The sequence below is a fragment of the Larimichthys crocea genome, chromosome XXII (assembly GCF_000972845.2).
Source record: "Larimichthys crocea isolate SSNF chromosome XXII, L_crocea_2.0, whole genome shotgun sequence".
Lineage (NCBI taxonomy): Eukaryota > Metazoa > Chordata > Actinopteri > Sciaenidae > Larimichthys > Larimichthys crocea.
Genome location: NC_040032.1, coordinates 6649017 through 6669576, shown reverse-complemented (window position 1 = coordinate 6669576; position 20560 = coordinate 6649017). Strand labels below are relative to the sequence as shown.

The 20560-nt window shown below is 43.8% G+C and overlaps 1 protein-coding gene across 2 annotated transcripts in view; it reads right to left on the bottom strand.

Annotated features, from left to right (window-relative positions):
• mtus2a (microtubule associated tumor suppressor candidate 2a) overlaps positions 1-19993 on the bottom strand; it is a 55364-nt gene extending 35371 nt beyond the window's left edge. Inside the window, exons 1-3 of one of the 2 annotated variants that reach the window (XM_019253201.2) lie at positions 19866-19993; positions 6889-9152; positions 5283-5541 (exon numbers count right to left, since the gene is read on the bottom strand). In XM_019253201.2, coding sequence (XP_019108746.2) covers positions 5283-5541; positions 6889-8904 — 2275 coding nt within the window. In that variant the 5' untranslated portion in view covers positions 8905-9152; positions 19866-19993. The remainder of the gene's footprint in view (positions 1-5282; positions 5542-6888; positions 9153-19865) is intronic. The other variant, XM_019253202.2, reaches the window with a different exon arrangement.
• Between the last annotated feature and the right edge of the window lie 567 nt (positions 19994-20560).

The window sequence follows — 20560 nt, the reverse complement described above, 5'->3', positions numbered from 1 at the left end:
CGGTAGGGCACCACCGCCGCGGAGGAAATGCGCCCGGCGGGGGCCAGCCAGCGCCGGGGAGAGGTCCACAAAGGGATCCACCCACACCGTGCGGCCGTCCCTGACCCGAGTTCAATCCCCCGGGCAGACTGCGTGGAAGTTGCGGAAAATCGCGGATTGGTTAAAATTGCAACACCGCCCTGAATTCACGGGGATTCAATGAAGTGCGTTGAAGTTGCCAAATCGCAACATCGCGAATTCCTGGAGGGTCTGAATTTTTATTTCACCAAGCTCTCACCAACCACTAAAAGTCAGTCCCAGCTTTACTCCTGTCAGCATTAGCTAACAGCAGCTACAGTTTACTTTACTGTCCATCAGGAAACTCTGAAAACTGAGTAGCAGGAGGACCCCAGTGAAAAAAACAGAAACATTCTCCATAAAATATGAGATCCAGTTTCACCAAAATCTAAATGTTACAGTGTATTGTGTCAGTGTAACATCTGAATGATTTCAAATCTGTTATTTTATGGTAGAAATGCTCCACAGTGTTGCTGTAACACTGTGAATCTTTCATTTTTCGATTTCTAACAGACGACCAGGTCTTCACCCATCACGCTCCTGCTGCTCCTTCTCCAGCGACCAGCAGCCCAGCCCCAGGTCGCAGCCACTGATCTCTGCTTCCCAAAGCCAGCCAGTCGGGTCTGCGCCCCCGGGCTTCAGCTCCAGCCGCCCCTACCCGCGGGCCGCCTGGCAGCCTTTGGCTTTGTCAGGAGCTCCAGTGTGTCCTCCGTCTCCTCGGCCCACTGCTGACAGCACACAGAGTGACCCCTGCAGGACAGCTCCACCGTGAGTCCAATCATTACAAATCTGTTGACACCAGTGGTACTATTTGTGAGTTTTTATTTTTTACTGTATTCTCACTTTTTCCAGATGTGTCTGTTTTTTTTTTTTTTCACAATGTACTGGTATTATTTGGTAATTGCAAATTTATCACTGCTCATGAGGACACTATACTGTCTTCATTGCGGATCCCCCTCATGAATCAACCAGGAGACACAACTGAATGAAGTAAAGATATTTGGTGGATAATGTGTGATGATAAGGCTCTAAAGGGAGACTTTTTTGTGATCGAGTGGTGTGGCCCTGAGCAGCAGCAAGTAAATAGAGTCCAAAAACCGTGGTTACTGTGCTATTGGATGATGTGACCAGCTGATGAAAACGGCTTACATCCTCAGATGATGTAAGGGAATGAGGGAATGAGTGTGCTGAGGAGTGAACAGCAGGATGGAAGAGAAATAAACTACAGTCATAAGCGTGCAAAAAAAAAAAAAAAAAAATTACACACTAAACAAAAAACCTAAAATGTTTCTGCTTGTACAATTAGTTTCACCTGTCTTATCTTGTGTACTTATCCTGTGTGTGGTTCTTGGTTTCAGTGTCAGTTCCGCTCTGTTGATGTTCAAGCGTTCCAGTCGTTCTTCATGTTTTATTTCCCACTCTTGTTTGGATGTTAGATTGGTCTTCAGACTTTGGATACAGCCTGCTCCTTTACAGATTTCTTTACTTGTTTGGGCGCACCTTTCAGGTTTTAATCCGAGACCTGACAGTCCTTTAGCTTATGTGCATTCACACATTTTGCCAGTAAACCATTGATCTGCACTGGTTCAGCCTCTGCATTTGGGTCCTTCTCTTTTGTTCCCAGTTTGCCTGCTTGTACTGTGACACCACATTCATTATGTTACAGTTTGCTTTCTCTTACTGATCTCCACCTTGCTTATGCTGTGGGTCGGCTTGTAAAGGCTCGGGGACGAAGGTGGAGCCGCGAGGTTTACAACGCCCGCCCGCCTGGACCTCGCCGCTTCCCGCGTCCGTGGACTTAGTGCTCGCTGTGGCCTCTCCAGGGGCTCACCCCCGGGGACGGAGCCCCCTCGCCCCCGGCGCGACTGTCGAATCACAACTTAACGAAACTTTCACTTCCTCCCGCAACAAAATTGCAACAAAAATGTAAAAAGCACCGCAACCTTCACTGCAACTTTTTTTGAAAACCTCATGCAACATCAGGCATTTTAGGCCGCAACTATTTCAAAAAAAGCCCGCGAAATCCTGGTGGGACTGACAAAAGACTGAAGAGCTGGACTGACTGCTGTTGGACTTGTCAGTAATATAAGCTGCTGCTATGTCTGCTGTTGGTGACCTGTAATAATATAATCATGACAAATACATGTGTACAACTGTCCATATCTACCACAGTGGCATTTCACACAAAACAGATGTGTGTGCAAGAGATAACCTGCACATCTACACCTGATGTCCTGAGCTGAACCGACAGGCAGCAGCCAGACAGTACATACATGGTAAACAAAGTCATTATTACTGCATGCAGCAGCAGGTGGTGCTAAATGGACAGGACAGCAAGAAATCAAATTTTATTTGTGTGTGTGTGTGTGTGTGTGCAAACTGCAAACTCATTAACCACCACTCGCATACCAACAAAAAGATGTTTATTTCCCCTGTGAATCATTCATCATCCTGTGTTGACTAAGCTCTCAGTGGGCACCAGGAAGTTTTCTTTGTTACGACTCCGACTGGTACATTAAGCAAATATAATAAGTATATACACAACGAGCTGCTAACAGCTGCGCTCGGCTCTCGCCGTGCTTGCAGACGACTGGGCTGGCGGCCAGCAATTTTTCCCAATGCCAACACTGATATGACATTCAGCGTGATGGCCAAAATTATTTATGTATTTTCAATACTTCCACCGTGTTCGCCTGTGTTTTATGATTCATTACATGATCGGTAATTCCTTGTAATTGTTTCTGGATTTAAGGCTGAGTCCAGAAGGCTAAAAGAAATTATAAGGAAGAGGGAAATAAAGAGGAGAGAAAGATTTTTACAGATGAAGAGAAAGAAAAGACAGAATCAAAGAGAAGATAAAGGAGGGGATCAAAAAGTAATCATAGCTCCACAGTGGCAGCTATTGTCAGTGAGCAATGAGGAGAATCCTCCCTCACGGTAATGTGGCTTCCAACAGAAAAACAGATGAAATGTACAAGCATGAACGACCAAGGCTGCGCGCACACAAACACACAGTGGGCAGTGGGAAAATCCTCAGGCTTGAAGAGAGGATCCATCTTGGCTGCTCTCTGTCTGCAGCAAATGGTTTAGATCCTGGGCAGAAGAGGAGCATTATCCCCCTGCTGGCTGCAGAGATAAGGTGGGCAGCCTTCCTTTCCTCTCTATTTGGCACAGTTGTGCGCTCCAGTGCATACTACAGGGTAACCACCGCATCAATACGAGATAAGGCTCCAAGAAGGAGAATACAAGCTCTGTTGGTTGAGAAGAACAAAGTGGGACAGAAAGAGGTATAAAAGTCTCCAGTGTAACTCCCCTCCAGCATCTTCAGTTCACACTTATCACTTATCCTCCTTCAATATCTGCCTGTGTGCCATGCAGCCTGTTTATTAGATTGTAGCTGGCTCCTCTTGAGTTAGAAGGTCAGGATCATTAAAGATAAATGTCCTCATTTCTGTACACCCAGCCGCCCACCCACCTACCCACATCCTATTCATCCCCTCTGAGAGACAAGGCAGCCCGACAAACATCCACTTTAGCCTAGATACCACGGACCTGTGCTCCTCTAAATGAAAACACACATTATTCATAAGAATCTAAAAAGGAATTTGGAAGGCAATAAAATTATTATGACTTTGACTGTCCTTCTCTCTTTCTGTACTTCTTTTGCTTATTATTCTTCAGTGCTTGTCTAAAATTTGTCACTTTCTTTCTTTCTATAAATTGCACATGGGAAATGCACTCTACCTGATAAAGTACCGACACACCAACACTAAAATTCATATGTAAATTTGAATATACATCATAAATCATAGAACCTGTGGTTTTTTTCCAGGGCGTGCAGGGATTTTCTCCTTTCAGCCATCCCAAAGATTTAAATAAAACCACTTTACTTACCCTGTAGGTCTGAAGTGCCACCCTCAGTTTCTCAACAAACATCCTTAAATCGTCCTTTGGAAAGAGAGTGTCCTAACTTGAGATGAATTATGTAAATTGGACTCAACACGACAGAGGCAGATGGGATGAGCACCATAATGGCCAACTGCTTTTAATTACAGCCCAAGGTGAGCATGCGACAACCGGCGTGGCGTTGCACAGAGCATTAAATTGCATGTTATTTAATATGACACTTGAGTGCATCGCAGTCTCTGCAGAAGTCCTCGAGTAAAGCGGAGCAAACGTCCTGTCCTATAAGTGGATGATGCTCATTATCATAACCATTTTAAAACCGACACAGTAATTATGTCAGTAGTTAGAGTACTTTGACTGTTGCACAATAGCTCTACATTATAATTATTATAATGTGTGTATGCAGGATGGTGACTTTCCCTCAACAAAAGCTTTCAAAGTTTCAATTCACAGTGAAATATGAAAACATATTCTCCAGCAACAACCATAAACACAACAGAAATTCCTCAATTACATCCCATATGCTTATGTGCACAGAATACTGCCCAGTGCTACATATAGTGTTTGTCAATGGAGTGTGTGCATGGTACAGCGGGGATGAGCAATGATTCCAGCAGGAAGATACTGACGTTATTTAAGTGTTAATTGCTTTGCACTTCAAAGCCTGTAGTTTCCAGAGGGGCCAAGCAGCTCTGAGACACCATACATATGTATTAAAAGAGATTATGATAAGGCAGCCTGACACATCATAACACTACGCTGATCAATTCTGTATGTGGGTAATGTGTGTGTATTTGTGAGTATACACACACACTATGTATCTTTGCTGTGTGTCCGGGTTATCACACTCAGGGAGAGGGCAGATCAATTATGCATGGAACTGATAAATGGCGTAGGCTTCCAGCAGGGTGCAGGGTGATGAGCAAATTTCATACTTCAATATCCCAGCGACAGTCAAGCTCTAATGTAAATCCAGCAGTCAGCTGTGCTATCTAAATCATCTGAATTATAAATTTGCTGTATGTGGAGAGAAAGTGTGTGAGTGTTTTTATTTATTTATTTTGTTTTGTGGATCGAGTAGAAAAAGTCCCCTCAGAGTATTTCTTAAAGCGCCCCGATCAGATCAGCCCAAAATTATCTCGCATTTTAATGAGCTGCCTTCGTCTCACACCAGAGTGAGGGGGAAACAATCCCACTACTGCCTGATGCTGCAGAGGAAAAGAAAGATAAGGTACCTCTGTCCATTTTGGGTTTGTGAAATCTAATCTCACACATACTGCAGCTCAAAATAGGATAATGTGGGGCAATGTTTTATTTACCTGTGTTATCTTGGCTTTTCTGACTCGTCGCTGGGCTGACAGGTTGAACTGGCTGGCTAAAGACCAGCGTTGACCTCTGACCTTGACCGGGTCCTCTGCCCTTGGCTGAGGCCGTAGTCGTCCTGGTGACAGCGCCCAGGCCCAGACGCAGACCTCTGCCAGAGCGCAGGAGGCTGCCGCTTCCTCCGGCCTGAGCGGCTGTCCGGGTCTGCAGCGCTTCCTCACCAGCACTGCCTTTAAAACCTCCAGATCTTCCCACCTAGAAATCAAAATAATTAAATTAATTTAAAATTACTATATATTCTTTTGATGTAAAACATTTCATTACAGTCCTATTCTATTGTTCATTTTAGCAGAACTAATATTCTTTAGTAATTCTGTCCCTTTATGGCCCCCTTATGAGGTAGTCAGAAACTGAAAAATTTATACATATATTAAAGGACTAGTGTGTAGGATTTAGTAGCATAAGCCACATATGATTCATAATTTCAGGTGATTATATACAAATGAAAACATAGCACACCATATTCCACTTCTGCTTTTCTCTGTAAATAGAAAACGTACACACTGGACCTTTTAGTATTTCAAGCAAAGGATCAAAGTTATGTAAATAAAATGCAAATAAATTGTAACTTTGTTGCTTTGATGCACATGTTTGCTATGACTATATAACCCCCTTATGTAACATGTTTCCATCATATGATGTCCAGGCGCATACTATTATAATCTGATAATCTGCAAGAAGTTGCTTACATTCTAATGTGTTTACCAGCAATGTCTGGCAGCCATGACATAGATACACATAGATATGTCCCTTTGATATGACTTAGGAGGCAACAAAACCATAATTATGTTTTACATCTGTCATTGTATCCATATTGAATTAAGCCCTGTTGTTATTAAACAATCTGTATAATTAGATTATCATAATGCTGATCATGTTCAATAGATCTGATCTGATTTATGTTGTGGTTAGAAGTAATAAATGGTGTGATAAAATATGGATCACCACAAATCTGACATTATCAGCTCTAAACGAAAATGTAACACAGCTCTGCAGGGGAAGTGTTTAACATCAGCAGCGTGTTGTCTCTCAGTGGCACCCTGTGTGCTGGACAAAATGCTAACGTACATGCAGTGACATACAAAGTGCTCAGAATCATCTCGTCCCTTTGGGCTTTGTACTTGTGCATTTATTATTTATTTTCCATGTGCTGGTATTTGACACTGTATGAATATAAATAAAGCTGTTTAATCAGAATCAATAAGGAATGGTTTGAAAGCGATAATGAGCGGCTCTTGTGAGAGTGGGAATAAAAAGCGGAAGAGCTGTGATCAATTATACATGGTTTACTGTGGGATAGATATATGGACATCAGCTTACGAAACTCATTCTCAACTAATTCAACAGGAGAGGCTGTCCTTCCTTCAATGTTTGCGTGAATGTGCTGTGATAGTAAATTGTGTTGAATCTCAACACGCTAAAAAAAAGTGCACAATATTAAACTACAATAGAGATCAGAATATGTGCTTCATTCCTCTAAGGGATATTTCTAATAAAAACCTGGTTCAGATACTTATGTTCAAGGCTGTACATAATACTCACCTCTGATGGTGCTCCGTAGAAGTTTTCTGCTTTGCTGCCTAGTTTCGGAGGTGCCGTGTAGCTGTGTGTGTGCGCAGGGGGGACCGTGTGTGTGTGTCCAGGGGGTCTGATACTCCTGCTGACCATCCCTGATGGGAAGATGCTTGTCTGCATCTCTTGGCGGTACTTGTCATAAAGCAGATTGGAGGCACTGAGTACTGGGGCTCCTCTGGTTTCTGCGTCGGGCTTGGCAGGTTCTTTAGGGGTGGCTGTTTGGCTGTGTGCGTATGTTGAGAGTCGGGATGGCAGAGAGGATACCTGATAAGGACCATCAGAAACCTGGGGCTTAAACTGAGGATTCTTTCGGACATATGTAATGATTTTGGGCCGAACTCCTTTAGGTTTAAGTTTAGGTGATGGGGAGCTCTCTTTGGGACCGGAGTTGTGGTGAGAGCTCTGCTGGTTGTTTAGAGGCGCTTTGGGGATTCCACTTGTGCTTATATTAGTTTTGACTGGTGCTCTCATGCAACTGTTGCCATAGCCCTGAGCTGATGTTGTTACAGCAGGGTTGCATCCTGACGGGATGTGTCTAACCACTCCAGAGACATTCCTGGAGACGAGGTACATGGAGGGTTGCCTGCGTGGTGAACCCTGGGGAGTCCTGAGAGGCGATTGGGGCGGGGTTGATGACCTGGAATCAACCCCTGTCCTGTTGGGACTGGAACAGTTCCTTCTGTATGTGAGCTGAGTCTGGGGTCTCTTCTCTAAAGTGGAAGGACTTGCATTTCTCCATGCAGTTGCAGCCTGCTGTTTTTCTGCAAGCGGAGCTTCCCTCTGGGCTGCCTGGTTGGGCTGTCTCAGCTGTGAGACTCCAGATGTGTACAGGGGGGAGAAATCTGATGGCTCACGTAAAGACGATTTTGTAAACTTTCGGTTTGACCCATTGATGTGTGAATCTGGAGACGGGTTGGTGGAAGAAGCTTGCCCTGTCTCAGCTTGATGAGCATTGGGCTCTGCTGAGCTCCTCGCTCTTACCATCTCTGTCTGACAGAGGGGTCTGACAAGCTGTTGCCGTCGTGGTGGCATCACCCTCTCCTCAAATCCAGCTTTCCTCCTTTGACCCAGCACCCCATCAGAGGACAATCCATTTCTATGATGACTTCCCTCCTCTGGTCTCTGATCCTGGCTGTAGTATTGAGGACGGCCATGTTTCTCCTGAGGATACGATGGCGGGGAGTTCTGGTTAGCATCTACAGGGCCTGCCCTTCTTCTAGTCTGGGCTGAGGTAGTGTTGTTTGTATTGGAATAAGGGTTGGTCTTGATGAGAGACGCCGCTTCTCCACTACTATCTAGAGCACTCGACAGGCTCCCGCTGAGTGATACAGCTGACAGACTGGAGACAAATACATTTGTCTCTGACTTGGACTCCTTCAGACCCCCCTTTTGTCTGTCCCTCTCTCTTGCTCGGCCTGACCTGGCATCCATTTTCTCTATTGAGCCTGTCACACACATGTCTAGCTCTTCAGTGCTATGACAGGCGATCCTTTTCTGCACCTCTCTTCCCCTCTGAACTCTGCTCCCCACTTTGTTGTTGTCGTTGTCATATCTCTTCGCTCCGATCGAGGCAGAGCTGGCAGTTGAACTTGAGGATATGGACATGGGACCTTCATCTTTTCCATCTCTCATACTTCCTCCATCGTCTTCATCTTCTTCCTGATCCCTGTTTCCCAAGAATGTGTGTATCTCCTGACACTCCAAAAGCTCGAACTCTCTGAGTTCAGGCTCCATGCATTGCTGCTCAGAGCCCCAGATCACTAACTTGTTGGGGGATTCACTCTGAGAGACCAGAGGTGGGATGGAGCTTGTGTTGTACCCTGAATCCTCCATCAGTCTTCCTCCTTCTTGATCAGCAACTGAAGATAATCGATTTGCATTGTCATCCCCAGATTGAGGGAACTGGATCTGGGTTTTGTTTCCAATCTTTTCCCCTCTGTCAACATTGACCCTCAGTCCCTGGTAACCAGTTGGGATGCTCATGTTGGGATTCTGATTCTGTTGGCGTACTCAAAGACACCGGCAGGGTGGTGAGGCCATGTATGAACTCACAAATGTTTCTTCCCTCACTGTCTAACCTCTTCAGGGTCTGTGTGATGATGGCCCTTCAGCTGATTATTCCAAGGACGAAATGTCATCTCATGAAATCTTTTTCACTTCAACTTGCCACTCATTGCCACTTGCATTTACCGTCTTTGATGGCTCTTGAGGAAAATGGAGGTCTGTTCAATCTGAAAGAAAGGGCAACAGAGGAAACAGTAAGTAATGGAAATGCGTGATAGGAAACCACTTTTGTAGGACCCATTGTGTTTTTTCCCCACAGAGCCACTTGAGGTGTTTTATATTTAGTCTGCCCAGCTATGCATAGCCCACAATCTTGTGCTCTTTATTCATGTGATTCATATCACTGGATGGTCATTTAAAACAAAGCAGAGCTGACTGAAGAAGTGATACTCTTGGAACTACTACTGCTCTTGGCCTTTTTTTTGCAAGCATCTGCTGAATCAAAGCATTCTACATTAAACAATGTTAATTTGAGTGTAAAACATCATGTGACCAGTGGCTAAATGCACTCAAAGAGTAATAATGTCCATATTATCACCAGCAAGATTAGTACAGCATTAATAATAGGAATGCAATTATGAAATTATGATGGATGTTCACCGGAGGGCAGAAAGAAAAGAGATAAGTGAAGAGAGAAGTGGGGGGATAGCTGCAGACTGTTTGTATGTAAGTGAAGGAATCACCCTGGGGATGTGTGAAGACATGATGGAGGAAGAGAGGAAAGGGTGCAAAGTGTTTTGTAATGAGCTTTTTCCTCAGGAGACATTGAAAAATAGAGGCCAATAATACATGTTCCATTTTGGTCTTAGGGAATATACAAGCAGAGTGTATAATATGCTCAAGTGAATGCATCTTCCCTACATGAAAAACATGAAAATTATGTGTGGGTGATGTTACAGGTGAAGAGGGAAACAGCAGCTCAGGAGGGATAAATCCAAACTGCAGGTCCAATCACTACAGGAGGGTTAACACTCTTCTCTCGACACGTCTTCTCTAACGCGCCATATGGCTGAGTAAACCAATGCCATGTTTCAATCGTACACGGCGACACATCGCATCCTGCTTCTTTTAAAAGTAGCTTCCTGCAGGAAGCAGAGAAAGCTGAGATTCCAATTGCTGTGTCGCTCTCTCAATTTCAAAGCAAGTGGCTATGTGCGGGGGTGACATGTACAGTCAATAGATGAGCAGATGGCAGGGAGGGCAAATGTCTGAGAGCTTTTGTCACACCGTGTCAGTGCAGGACGGTTCAATCACAGCGGTATAAAAAAAGCACTTTGACAACATGGAATGAGAAGATTAATGGACTCGGTTCTTTTAACTCTTTGGTTTACTTTTTTGTAAAATCATATTCCATCCAAATTGTTTCATCCAGCCAGTGAATGCTGTAAATTAAGCGAGATCATCATTATACAGTCAAAAATGTCTCTCTGAAGCATCACACTGAATATTTGAGTAGGTTCCAAAGTTCAAATAGAACTCCCACCCTCTAATTATACGTGCAGCAGGGGGAGTCTGTTCTCATTAGCAGGTGTCTTCTCCGTGTGTCCTGTGGCAGCGATATCAGTGAACACACTGAACTACTGAAGACAGCAGCTCTGCCGTTGGCACATCTTATGCCGCTCCAGTCGAGCGTGGAGCTCAATTTGCAGTCCAAATGCACCGGGAGGGGAAACATTCAAGGATATGATTTATATTCCTGAAGGTCATCTTAAAAGTAATTATCGTACTTTCCCAAAGAGTCTGGTAAAAGAACTTTTAGGAAATAAGGTTAGAAAAATGAGTTTACTTCATAAATATCAAAACTTTTGACCCTCTAAAATACATGTTCATTTGCCACTGCATACAATTTCATGAAACTGTCAGATTCATATGAGATACTGCTGTAAATAAGCAATGATTTATTATTGTATGGATAATATTCTGCCAGAGACCAGAGAGAAAATTCATTGTGTTAGACAAATAGACAAAAAAACACGTAGGATAATCCACACAATATTTTCTGCACTCTGCCTCTGATCACACTGCTAATGTTTACCCTCAGCTGGTGCACACATTCAATTAATTATCTAATTATAAAACAAACACAGACAAAAGTCAGAGAGGCGGGGTAGCAGAGGGAGGGACGGGAAGGGGGAGAAAGAGGCAGAGCGTTGTGAGGGAGTATTGTATTATTGTACTGAGAAAGGGACAATTCTCTGAGAGGACGCGGTGGCACATCGATTACAGCACTGACATAGTACCGGAGGTTATGCTGATGACAGCAGTCTTGGGCGGCTGAGCGCTAAGCTTGGTCACAGTGGCTGAACCACAATAAGCTGCACATCACCTCACAGCGAGGCAGACAAAACCAATCTGGCAAAAATGCTAAACACAATAAGACGGAGAAGAAAAGAACCTGTCTGACTGCGAGACTGAAACGACCTGTTGTGATGATAAAAAGAAAAGAAAAAAAAACAGATGTGTCTTGGGATGATTCAGAAGACACAAGTTTGATAAGAATAAAAAAATGGTCAGGCTCTCTCTGCTGTCGCACTGTTTTATGTGGGTACCTACTTGGAGCAGACACTCAAAGTAAAGAGTGAGTGACAGTGGATGGATGAAGCAGGATTGTGTTGGCGAGGATGGTTCCTTTGACTGGAATATGAATTATGCAATTCCAGGTGTGACATACGTGGATCTTTGATCATCAAGCACCTTCAGCTTGAGGAAACACTGCAAACACAGGGACCATTTTGGCTTTATAAATTGGGTATACACTGTTGCCAATTGTTCTCTAAGCAAATACTCTACAGATAATAGATGATGATTTATGATGATGTGGTAACCTCTTAGTGTTTAAATGTTTCAAAGTGGAACTGATTTGACTTTTTGATGGAATTCAGAGAGTTCATCAGAAGACAGAACTTATATTACTTCTTTACATCTCCCAATTGAGGTGATCTGAGCTGGAATATGTAATGGAGCTTGAGACCCACTAGTTGAGGTAACTACTCAGGCTGTGCTCCTCTGGGAAAACAACAGGGGGCAGGAGACTTGAACAGCCATGCTTCTGTTGTCATGGCAATAGTGTATACCTGGGGAATGGAGAATAGACGTCCCGACCCCTGCTTCTACCAGGAGAAAAAGGTCAGCATCAGAAAGAGATGTGCTGTTCCGATGGCTGGCTTCATGCTTTTGCACTCACAGCTCATGCATACATTCTGCCGTTCAGCGCTTTTACATGTGAACTCACACCCATGAATGGATACGCAGCCACATGAACGCGTTGCGCACACAAAATACACACAGCGCCATAAGAACTGGGTGAAAGCCAGCTTTTTTTCATCTCACCGTATGACACATCTAGACGCAATCACATCCAATCATAAAAGTGATGAGAACACGCGGAAGGATGGAACGATATCTCAGCTGTGATCAGATTCAGGGAAGGGACTGGAATTTATGGTTTTCACAAGTCTCCTAACATATGAAGTGCTGAATTTAATCACTCTACTCAGAATGTGGGAAATGATGAGGTTAGTGCACGACATGATGAGCGACTCTGTGGAAAAATAAAAAATAAAATGTAGAGTTGTGTAGAATCGTAAAAGAGGTCTTCCTCGTCCTACTCTTTTTCGTTTATCTGACTGTGAGCAGGCCTGTGTGGGTGAAAGACTGAGACACAGACATGAGGTGGGAGAGATGAGACATACAGATGGATGGAGAGAGGAGGAGAGTTGTCACAGGAGAGCTACAATTTTCTAATTAGGCTGATGGAGGGAATACATAATTCTGAACCTCTATAGTATGAGCTATACAGCCCTGTTTCTGAAGTAATTATTGAAAATCCTTTACCATATATAATGCTAATGAGTGCTAAATAGCTCCCATACTGAGTTGTTTGATGAAACGTATTTAAATAATTCTGTAAGTCCAGAATTGTGGACTATCCTGTGCTTGTTTCTCATTTAGGGGCTGTATGAAAATGATATTATATTCTATTTTAAAAATATATATTGTACTGAAGTCTATAATTTTAAGAAGAGCCTTCTTTCTCGTGGGAGGAAAAAGAATACTGTGCTTTTTTAACAGCTGCCTACATAAACCCACCCAAACCGGGCCTCACATTATTAATCTGATCTCATATGTATCAGGCTACAGCGCCGTCTGATCTAATTCACATATGTTTTCATTAAATCGGGGAGAGGGGTGAATATACTGCGAGTCCATCAGGAGTCACAGAGCTATGCTGTCTATAATAACTATAATCTAGCAGCGCTTGGAAAGTTGCTGTAATATTCACCATTTCATTATGTCTGACATAAATATATCATATTGAGATAGTGTGGGGGAGTGAATTGTATTTTTGCAAGTCAAAGGGGAAGGGTGCAAAGAAAATACACATAGTGCTGGGCAGGGCTTTTTAAAAAATGAAATATAAGATTCAACCACCCTCCCCACCCAGTGACAGTAAAAATAATGGCCATGACATGAGTGATGTCACTCGTCTCTGTTTTGAAGCTCAAAATATATGGACTCCACCTCGTCTGTCTTCCGGCTAATCTAAATTTTGGCAAAGACACGGATCATCGGCGGACCTAAGGCAGGCTGAATGGCGCCCACCTGTCAATCAAAGCAGCCATGCTGTTAATTATACATAACCTGAGGCCCTAATATAATGGGTATGGGCAAGTTAAAAAAAATTCACCCTCAGTACAGTTGTTGTGAACGAGGAAATTAGCTATAGAGAGCAAAACTGTTTTTTGTACCAGGCTGTAAACATGTTTATTTCTGCTGTGAAGTTGGACATTTTAATACAGACACTTATGGAGATTGTTCTGTAGCATCAAATGGCCACTCAAGGACTTACAGTTTGTGGCACTTTCACATTGGCTTTTATTACCCAGCTACAGAGGTTATTGCTGGTCACAATCCCAATCATTTTTATACATGTGCACAGTACATACATGATGGATAATTCAAATATGAAAGGGGATTTTTAATTGTCAAGATGAGGGGGTTGTAAATCAAAATAAGTCATACACAGAATTTAATTTCAATGAAAAAATTTGCCCGTGAATATTTTAAAAACAAGTCAGGTAGGATGTATAAGACACTACTTGTGTTTTTTTGTGCGTTCCAGTGAGTAGGTTGCATTTTCAGAAACATATACGCACATGTGACAACACAAAGACTGCGCAGACGTACACAATCAACACATGCACACACACGTTCTCTCGGCGTCTTTGTTGTCGGTCCAGCAGCACATGTGGCTATTACAGAATCCATTTGTCTTTGGCACTTTGCTTTAGTCCTCTCCTCCCCCACTGGAGAGCAGACAGGTTTTATAGCTCGCCTAGTCCCAGGGGAACCCCAACGACACACACACACAAACACACACAATTCCCCTGAGCCATCTCTCTTTCATCCATACATATACGCATACTTCTGCAGAGATGTGAATTCCGGCACACCGAAATAGATGCAAAAGAGGTGGAGGGAACACCAATGGACCAACGGACAGAGTGTGGACGTGAGCGTAACCATAATTTATGACTGCTGAGTGGTAGCACATGACATAATTAGATTTAGTGCAGGGGTTTACATTAAAACGCAGTGTAGCAGTTATCCTTAAAGATGAAACTCCGGTCCTCTAATACAGTACATGCTGTGTCTTTGCATGCATGTAATTAATCTCTAATGACATCATCCTTGCATGCCCTTGTACATTTTCCTGAGGCTGGATTGTGTTCAAATTTGTGTGAAAGTGCGAACATCTACCCTCTATGGGCACATGCATATATTTAAGGCTTCTGCACATTTTATTGCAAATAAAGCCGTAAAAGCTGAACACACACACACACACACACAAAGCATCTTCTTGTCCATTTTGGAAAAGTATACCTCTCTCCTTTTATTCTATTCACATACAATCACCCAGCAGGCTAAAAGCTTTGTGAGAACGTCTATTCAGAAATAAGCTGAGTTTAAGTCATCCTCTCCTCCTCCCATCTCTGTCAGCGACACAACACAGACAGAAATAGCACTGAGATAAGATAAACGCTCCGCTTTCACAGAAGAAACAATAGACACCATGTAGACAGAAGCGACAAATTCACAGAAACTGTGAATGTTTCTATGTGTGAAGCGAGCAGTCATTTACTATGCGCAGCAAAGGGATTCTCATCACAGAGAGAGCCGAACGGGGAGATATCCAGAAATAGTATCCTCCAAGTTGTTTGACTGTTCTGCACTTCATGTATAGATGCAGAAACAACAACAGAGCTGCTTCTCATCAACAAGCTTCCCTGACTACAACACCGGCTCCTAAATGCATTCAATTAAGTCCTTTCAAAATATCTGTGCCTCCTTCCCTTCCCTGCAGCCCCTCTCCCACCTTAATAATACAGAGTTAATGAGAGCAGGGCGAAATGATCAATCCCATTTATATCCTTATAGGCGGCACATCAGCAGACTACATCTGCCCAAATAATCCCATCTCTCTCCTCTATCGCCGTCTTCCACTCCACACACACACAGTGGGACGCCTTCTTGCACCCCAGGGGGACTCATTCAGTATCACAGGGGAGAACTCTAACAGGATTTCTGCAGGATCTTGGGTCAGAGTGGGTGGTCATACCTAACTGAATAAGGGGAATGAGAAAATCAGATCATCTGCAATAAAAGCTGATTTATTTCCTCATTGCGAGCAGGCAGTCTGTGTTTGCAACCCGCTACGAAACCGCCGGAAAAATCACGACACGCCAATAATGGGATTCATTAATCGAAGGGAAATGAAAAATGGAGGCACGTGTTCACGCATCCATCCATCAACACGCGTTCGCACGCGCGATGTTTGTCTCTTTGTTAGCTGACAAGATGACAAACTGCAGCAGATCATCGCGATGATCGCAAAGACTTAAAGAGTCCCGTCCGAAATCAAGTGTGAGCTCGTGCTTGAAGCGTACACTTGCATGTGCACATGTTCATGCAAAGTTACACATATAGTAACATGAGTACCACCTACACACACACACACACACACACACACACTCCAGCAGTGACTATCACTGCAGCAGGAGCAGAGACAAAGAGACAGCTTCACTCTGAGAGAAAATGTTGCTTGGGAAAAGAAAAAAAAAACATGCTTACTGCTGGAATTTACCATCTTATTAACGGTTATTATTATTATTATCCGGGTTGCTTTTGTCGAATACTGAGAATGAATCTACTCTGCATCAGACATGGTCCTGCCTCACTGTCTGGTTTTGTTGTACTCTGCAGCCTGTAAGGATGGATTGTGGTTGAGATGGAGAAAGGGAAGACAAATGTGCAGGAAATGAAAGGCGAAATGACAAAGAAAAGATAAATCGGGAACTAAAGCACAAAGAAGAACTGATGGGGAGATTAGCGTGATTAGAAAGGAGCGGACTGCTACAATCTAGAGGAGAGAATTAGGAGGAGGAAGACGAGAGTCGTGCTTATTGATTCACTGAGACCTTCAGTCAAAAACACAGACTAACGCAGGTCCAGACAGGGGTGGCACGGAGGCGAGGAAAAAAAAAGGGGTGTCTGTCCATGCTGGTTGCTGGTTGCACCGCATTGTTATTAGCAAAGCCCCTCCACCCACTACCCACACTCCTGTCGCAGAGAGAAATGTTAACTCTTGCATGGCTGGTGGGCAAAACTGTACGGGGAGGACAAAGAGGAGAGGAGAAGTGAGGATAGGAGTTCACTTCTGATGCGAAGCAGTTGCAGACAAAGAGTACACACGGCGAGACATGATGCTGGCAAAGGTGAAGCAGCACAGACAAAGAAAAGCTGAGCGCGTCTTAGACGGGCTGAGTCACTTCAGTATATTTTAGCAAAATATGATGATGGAAATAAATGATGCTGCAGAGAGCGGGGAGGTTGGAACGGGGGGGTGTGTGGGATTCTAGTTAGTATTGTAATGTGTAGGAGTGTGTGTGCATGTGTAATGTGCATGTGGTAAACCCCAGGGGTGTGGGGGAGGGACTGCTGGCAAAGGATCGGTGAGAGGTGAGCAAAGAATAGAATGGGCTGAGGGTTTTGGGGTGCTGAGGTGATGACATGCAAAAAAATAAAAATAAAACATACATATATATATATGGTAATGATTTAAACTGGCTGTGTGGGTGTGCAACAAAAAGAGTTTTCATACATTGGACAAAGGAATGTGAGAGAGTACCGGACGGGGCAGAGAACTCCTCTGGGATATTAAAGAGGAATGCTGCTCAGCTTGAGGATCCACATGGGATGCTGCTATTGTGACAGATTCTGTTTATTTTTGGGCACATGGAGAAGAATGTAGATGTATAGCGTGGAGACGTATCATAAAAAATGAATGATGTGAACTCACAGCATGTTTCCCAGTCAAGTTAAGTGGAGCTCTTATGGCTCTGCCCTCATCAAAACGCTGCACACTTCACAGCTCGTTCACACAGTAGCATTCATTTGCTTAATAAGAGCCGGAGCTTGTTGACTAATGGAACTGAAATGACCTAGAACACAAAAAGACGATAAAAACGCTTCCCTCAAACTGACTGCACAAAATGAGCAAATGGATGCACACACACACACACAAGTGAAAGGTCTTTTATGTTGACTCTCACAGGACAGGGAAGTGTATGTGTGCACGTGGATATATATATAGGTTTGTGTGTGTGTGTGTGTGTGTGTGTGTGTGTGTGGAGGCGTGCCTCTCTTTTCACCCCTGATGTCCTGCCTCTGACTGCAGGGGAGGAGCTATACAACGAGCTCATTGCCACCTTCCAGACAAAAGGCAGTGTGAATTTGAAAATGTGTGTTTGCACGTGTGTTGACACTTCATTCCAACTGAATTCACTCACACTAGCACGCACGCACACACACACACACACACACACACACTCGAAAAAAAACAAGCATACACATTCTCATCATACGGAGCCAATAAAAGCCTCCAAATTGTTTAATTGTTAGTTATTAGAGCAGAGGTAGTGACATAACTGCAGCCTCTTGTCTCTGCACTGTGGCCTCAATTAGCACAGTACTTCCATCCAAACTAGAGAGGGAGAGAGAAAAGAAGCTTGGAAACAAATTCAACCTGAAACTAAGAGGCACACTGACATACTTTCTCTCCCTCACTTCACTTCGCACATCATCTCTATTTTCTCCCTCCTTCCCTCCCTCCTCCTTCTTCTCCTCTGTTCTGTCCTATAAAATGACCTTGAAGGTCATACCGGTGCGCTGCACTCATGGGCTTTGTGACAAACTGTCTTACCTGCAGAAACACACACACACAAACACCCAAACACACACACACACACACACACACACCCCGCTGCGAGTGGTTTTCCTGGCAGAGATCTACTGAATTGATCGCTGTTGAGACATTGCAAAGGTCAGGTGTAATGAATCAATCACACATGCATCAGCATCTGGAACAGCAGCTACAGCAGTGTACGATGTACAGTTCCAAGGCCGAAGGCTCTGATGCCCCTGCTTTGATGCAGTGTCAACATTCACATTAACATAACCCGGGAGGGATTGGCAAGATTTAGCTAAATGGACTGGAAGATCCATAGATGTGGGAAGTCTCTGATATTGGGGTCGATGATGTCAGCAGACACTTCCAATAAACACAAAAAACACACTTCCCACATATAATTTATACACAGCGTCTCAGGTTAAATCTATCCTCCACGTGTTTAGGGCAGTGCTGCTACAATGTGATCCTTTACACAGTTTGCAAAGCTGAAAAAAATACAACTTAGTTTAATAAATAAATTAAGTAATACACCCTAACAAAGACAGGAAAACACCCCCCCCCCCATGCAGTCTCAAGGACAACCCGATCATCAGACACCAATCAATCAGGACAAGAGGCAGCTGAGTGTGACTCTCAACGCGCTCCCCTTTATTTGATGCATCAGTTCCTCTCCTGTCTGCCCTCCAAGGTGCCTAGAGGTGAAGGCTGTGGACATGGAGAGTATTTACTCGCACGTGCGAATAGTGCGCAATTTAAACCACAAGGTTCTTTGCAGAGGAGTTAAAAGGATCACAGGGGATGTCTTTATGTGTGCGGCCGCAGGATCAATACAAATTCATGTGTCTAAATGAAGGTGAAGGGAAGAAACTGAAAGTGTTTTGCAGTGGGAACCACTGAACCACCGACCCCTCGAGGGTCAAACTGAACAAAACATATCTTTATTTGAACTTCACACACTTTATTAACCATAAATTGGCTAAAGTCTTAGTCAGCAAACAGCACTGTAAAAAAATAAAATAATAATAGAAAAACAGTTTAGGTTGAAATCTTTTTTTCTTTTAATTTTTGTTTCTTTAGTTTGATGCCAGAACTGTGTGTTGAAATTACACTACTAGTTAATTAAAATAATAATTAATAACACAATTAAAAATTCTTCAAAGCTCTTCCTTGGTACCTCTCAGTTCAGTGGATCATAGCTGGAGTCTAAAGCCTGGATAATCTATGATCATTAGCATCACCCACAGAGACTTGACCCGCTCCATCCATCACACCAACCTGCTCTCCCCTGTCTGACCTCGGTCCCTCTCAGTCCTGCTATGTTCCACTTACAGTGCGATGTGCGGCTCAACTCCCACCTTACACGATGTCTTTTTGTGTTTGTTTTCATTTGAGATTTTGCAAACGAGCTGTGAAATTGGCACAAATCCCCCTCCCACAGAACGCACCGCACCGGGCCACGTAGCGAGAATAAAAACGATCTGATCCACATGAGCGAACCGAGTCAGCACCGAAGACCCAGAATCGTACAAGAGAAAAATATGTGCGACACTTCTGCAAGACACCGACGGTGGCCTGCAGAAGCATCCATGCACATTAAACATAAAACGTGTTTTTCATTTGTGTGACTTACCTCCGGGTTTCTCTGCTGTTGATTCATTTAGGGATGTCGGTCAAATGCAGGAGTTGCAAAACGAGGCACAAGCGTGTCTTTCCACTCTCTCCCCTCTCTCTGACTGGTAGAAACAGTGCGGGAGAGAGAGAGAGAGAGAGAGAGAGAGAGAGATGCTGCGGACCGGAGGAGGAGCGGTGCTGATGCTGCAGCCGACACCTGGCAGAGAGCATCCTCATGCTCAGGCTGTTCTCTCTGTCTCTCGATACATTTGCGCTCTCTGCTGGATCATGTGAGACGTCTGGTGTAAAAATTCTGATACAAAAAAAAAAGCCAGTGGGAGAGAGCAGGTTTGAAAAGCTCGTTTTTTATTTACAGGAAGGATGCGTGAAACATACACTGACAGGACAAAAGGGAAAAAGATTTTTTGGGTGATGTTTGGAGAGAAAATAGATCCAAAAGACACACTCAGCCCCTCATTCTGAGTATGCTGAGGTTGGTCTTGACACTACCAGCAGGTGGAGCCAAAGTAAAGAAACTCCCACAAACCTTTTTAAGTGAAATACAGTAATAAAAAAGGCAATATGTCTATTTTTATACGAAAGTCACATGTCAACCAGAGATCTGTAGATCTTTCAGACTACAGGTGTATACACTTGGCTTGGGAACCAGGATGGGGGGGGGGTTCAAGTCCAGCATGGACCAAAGTATGGAGG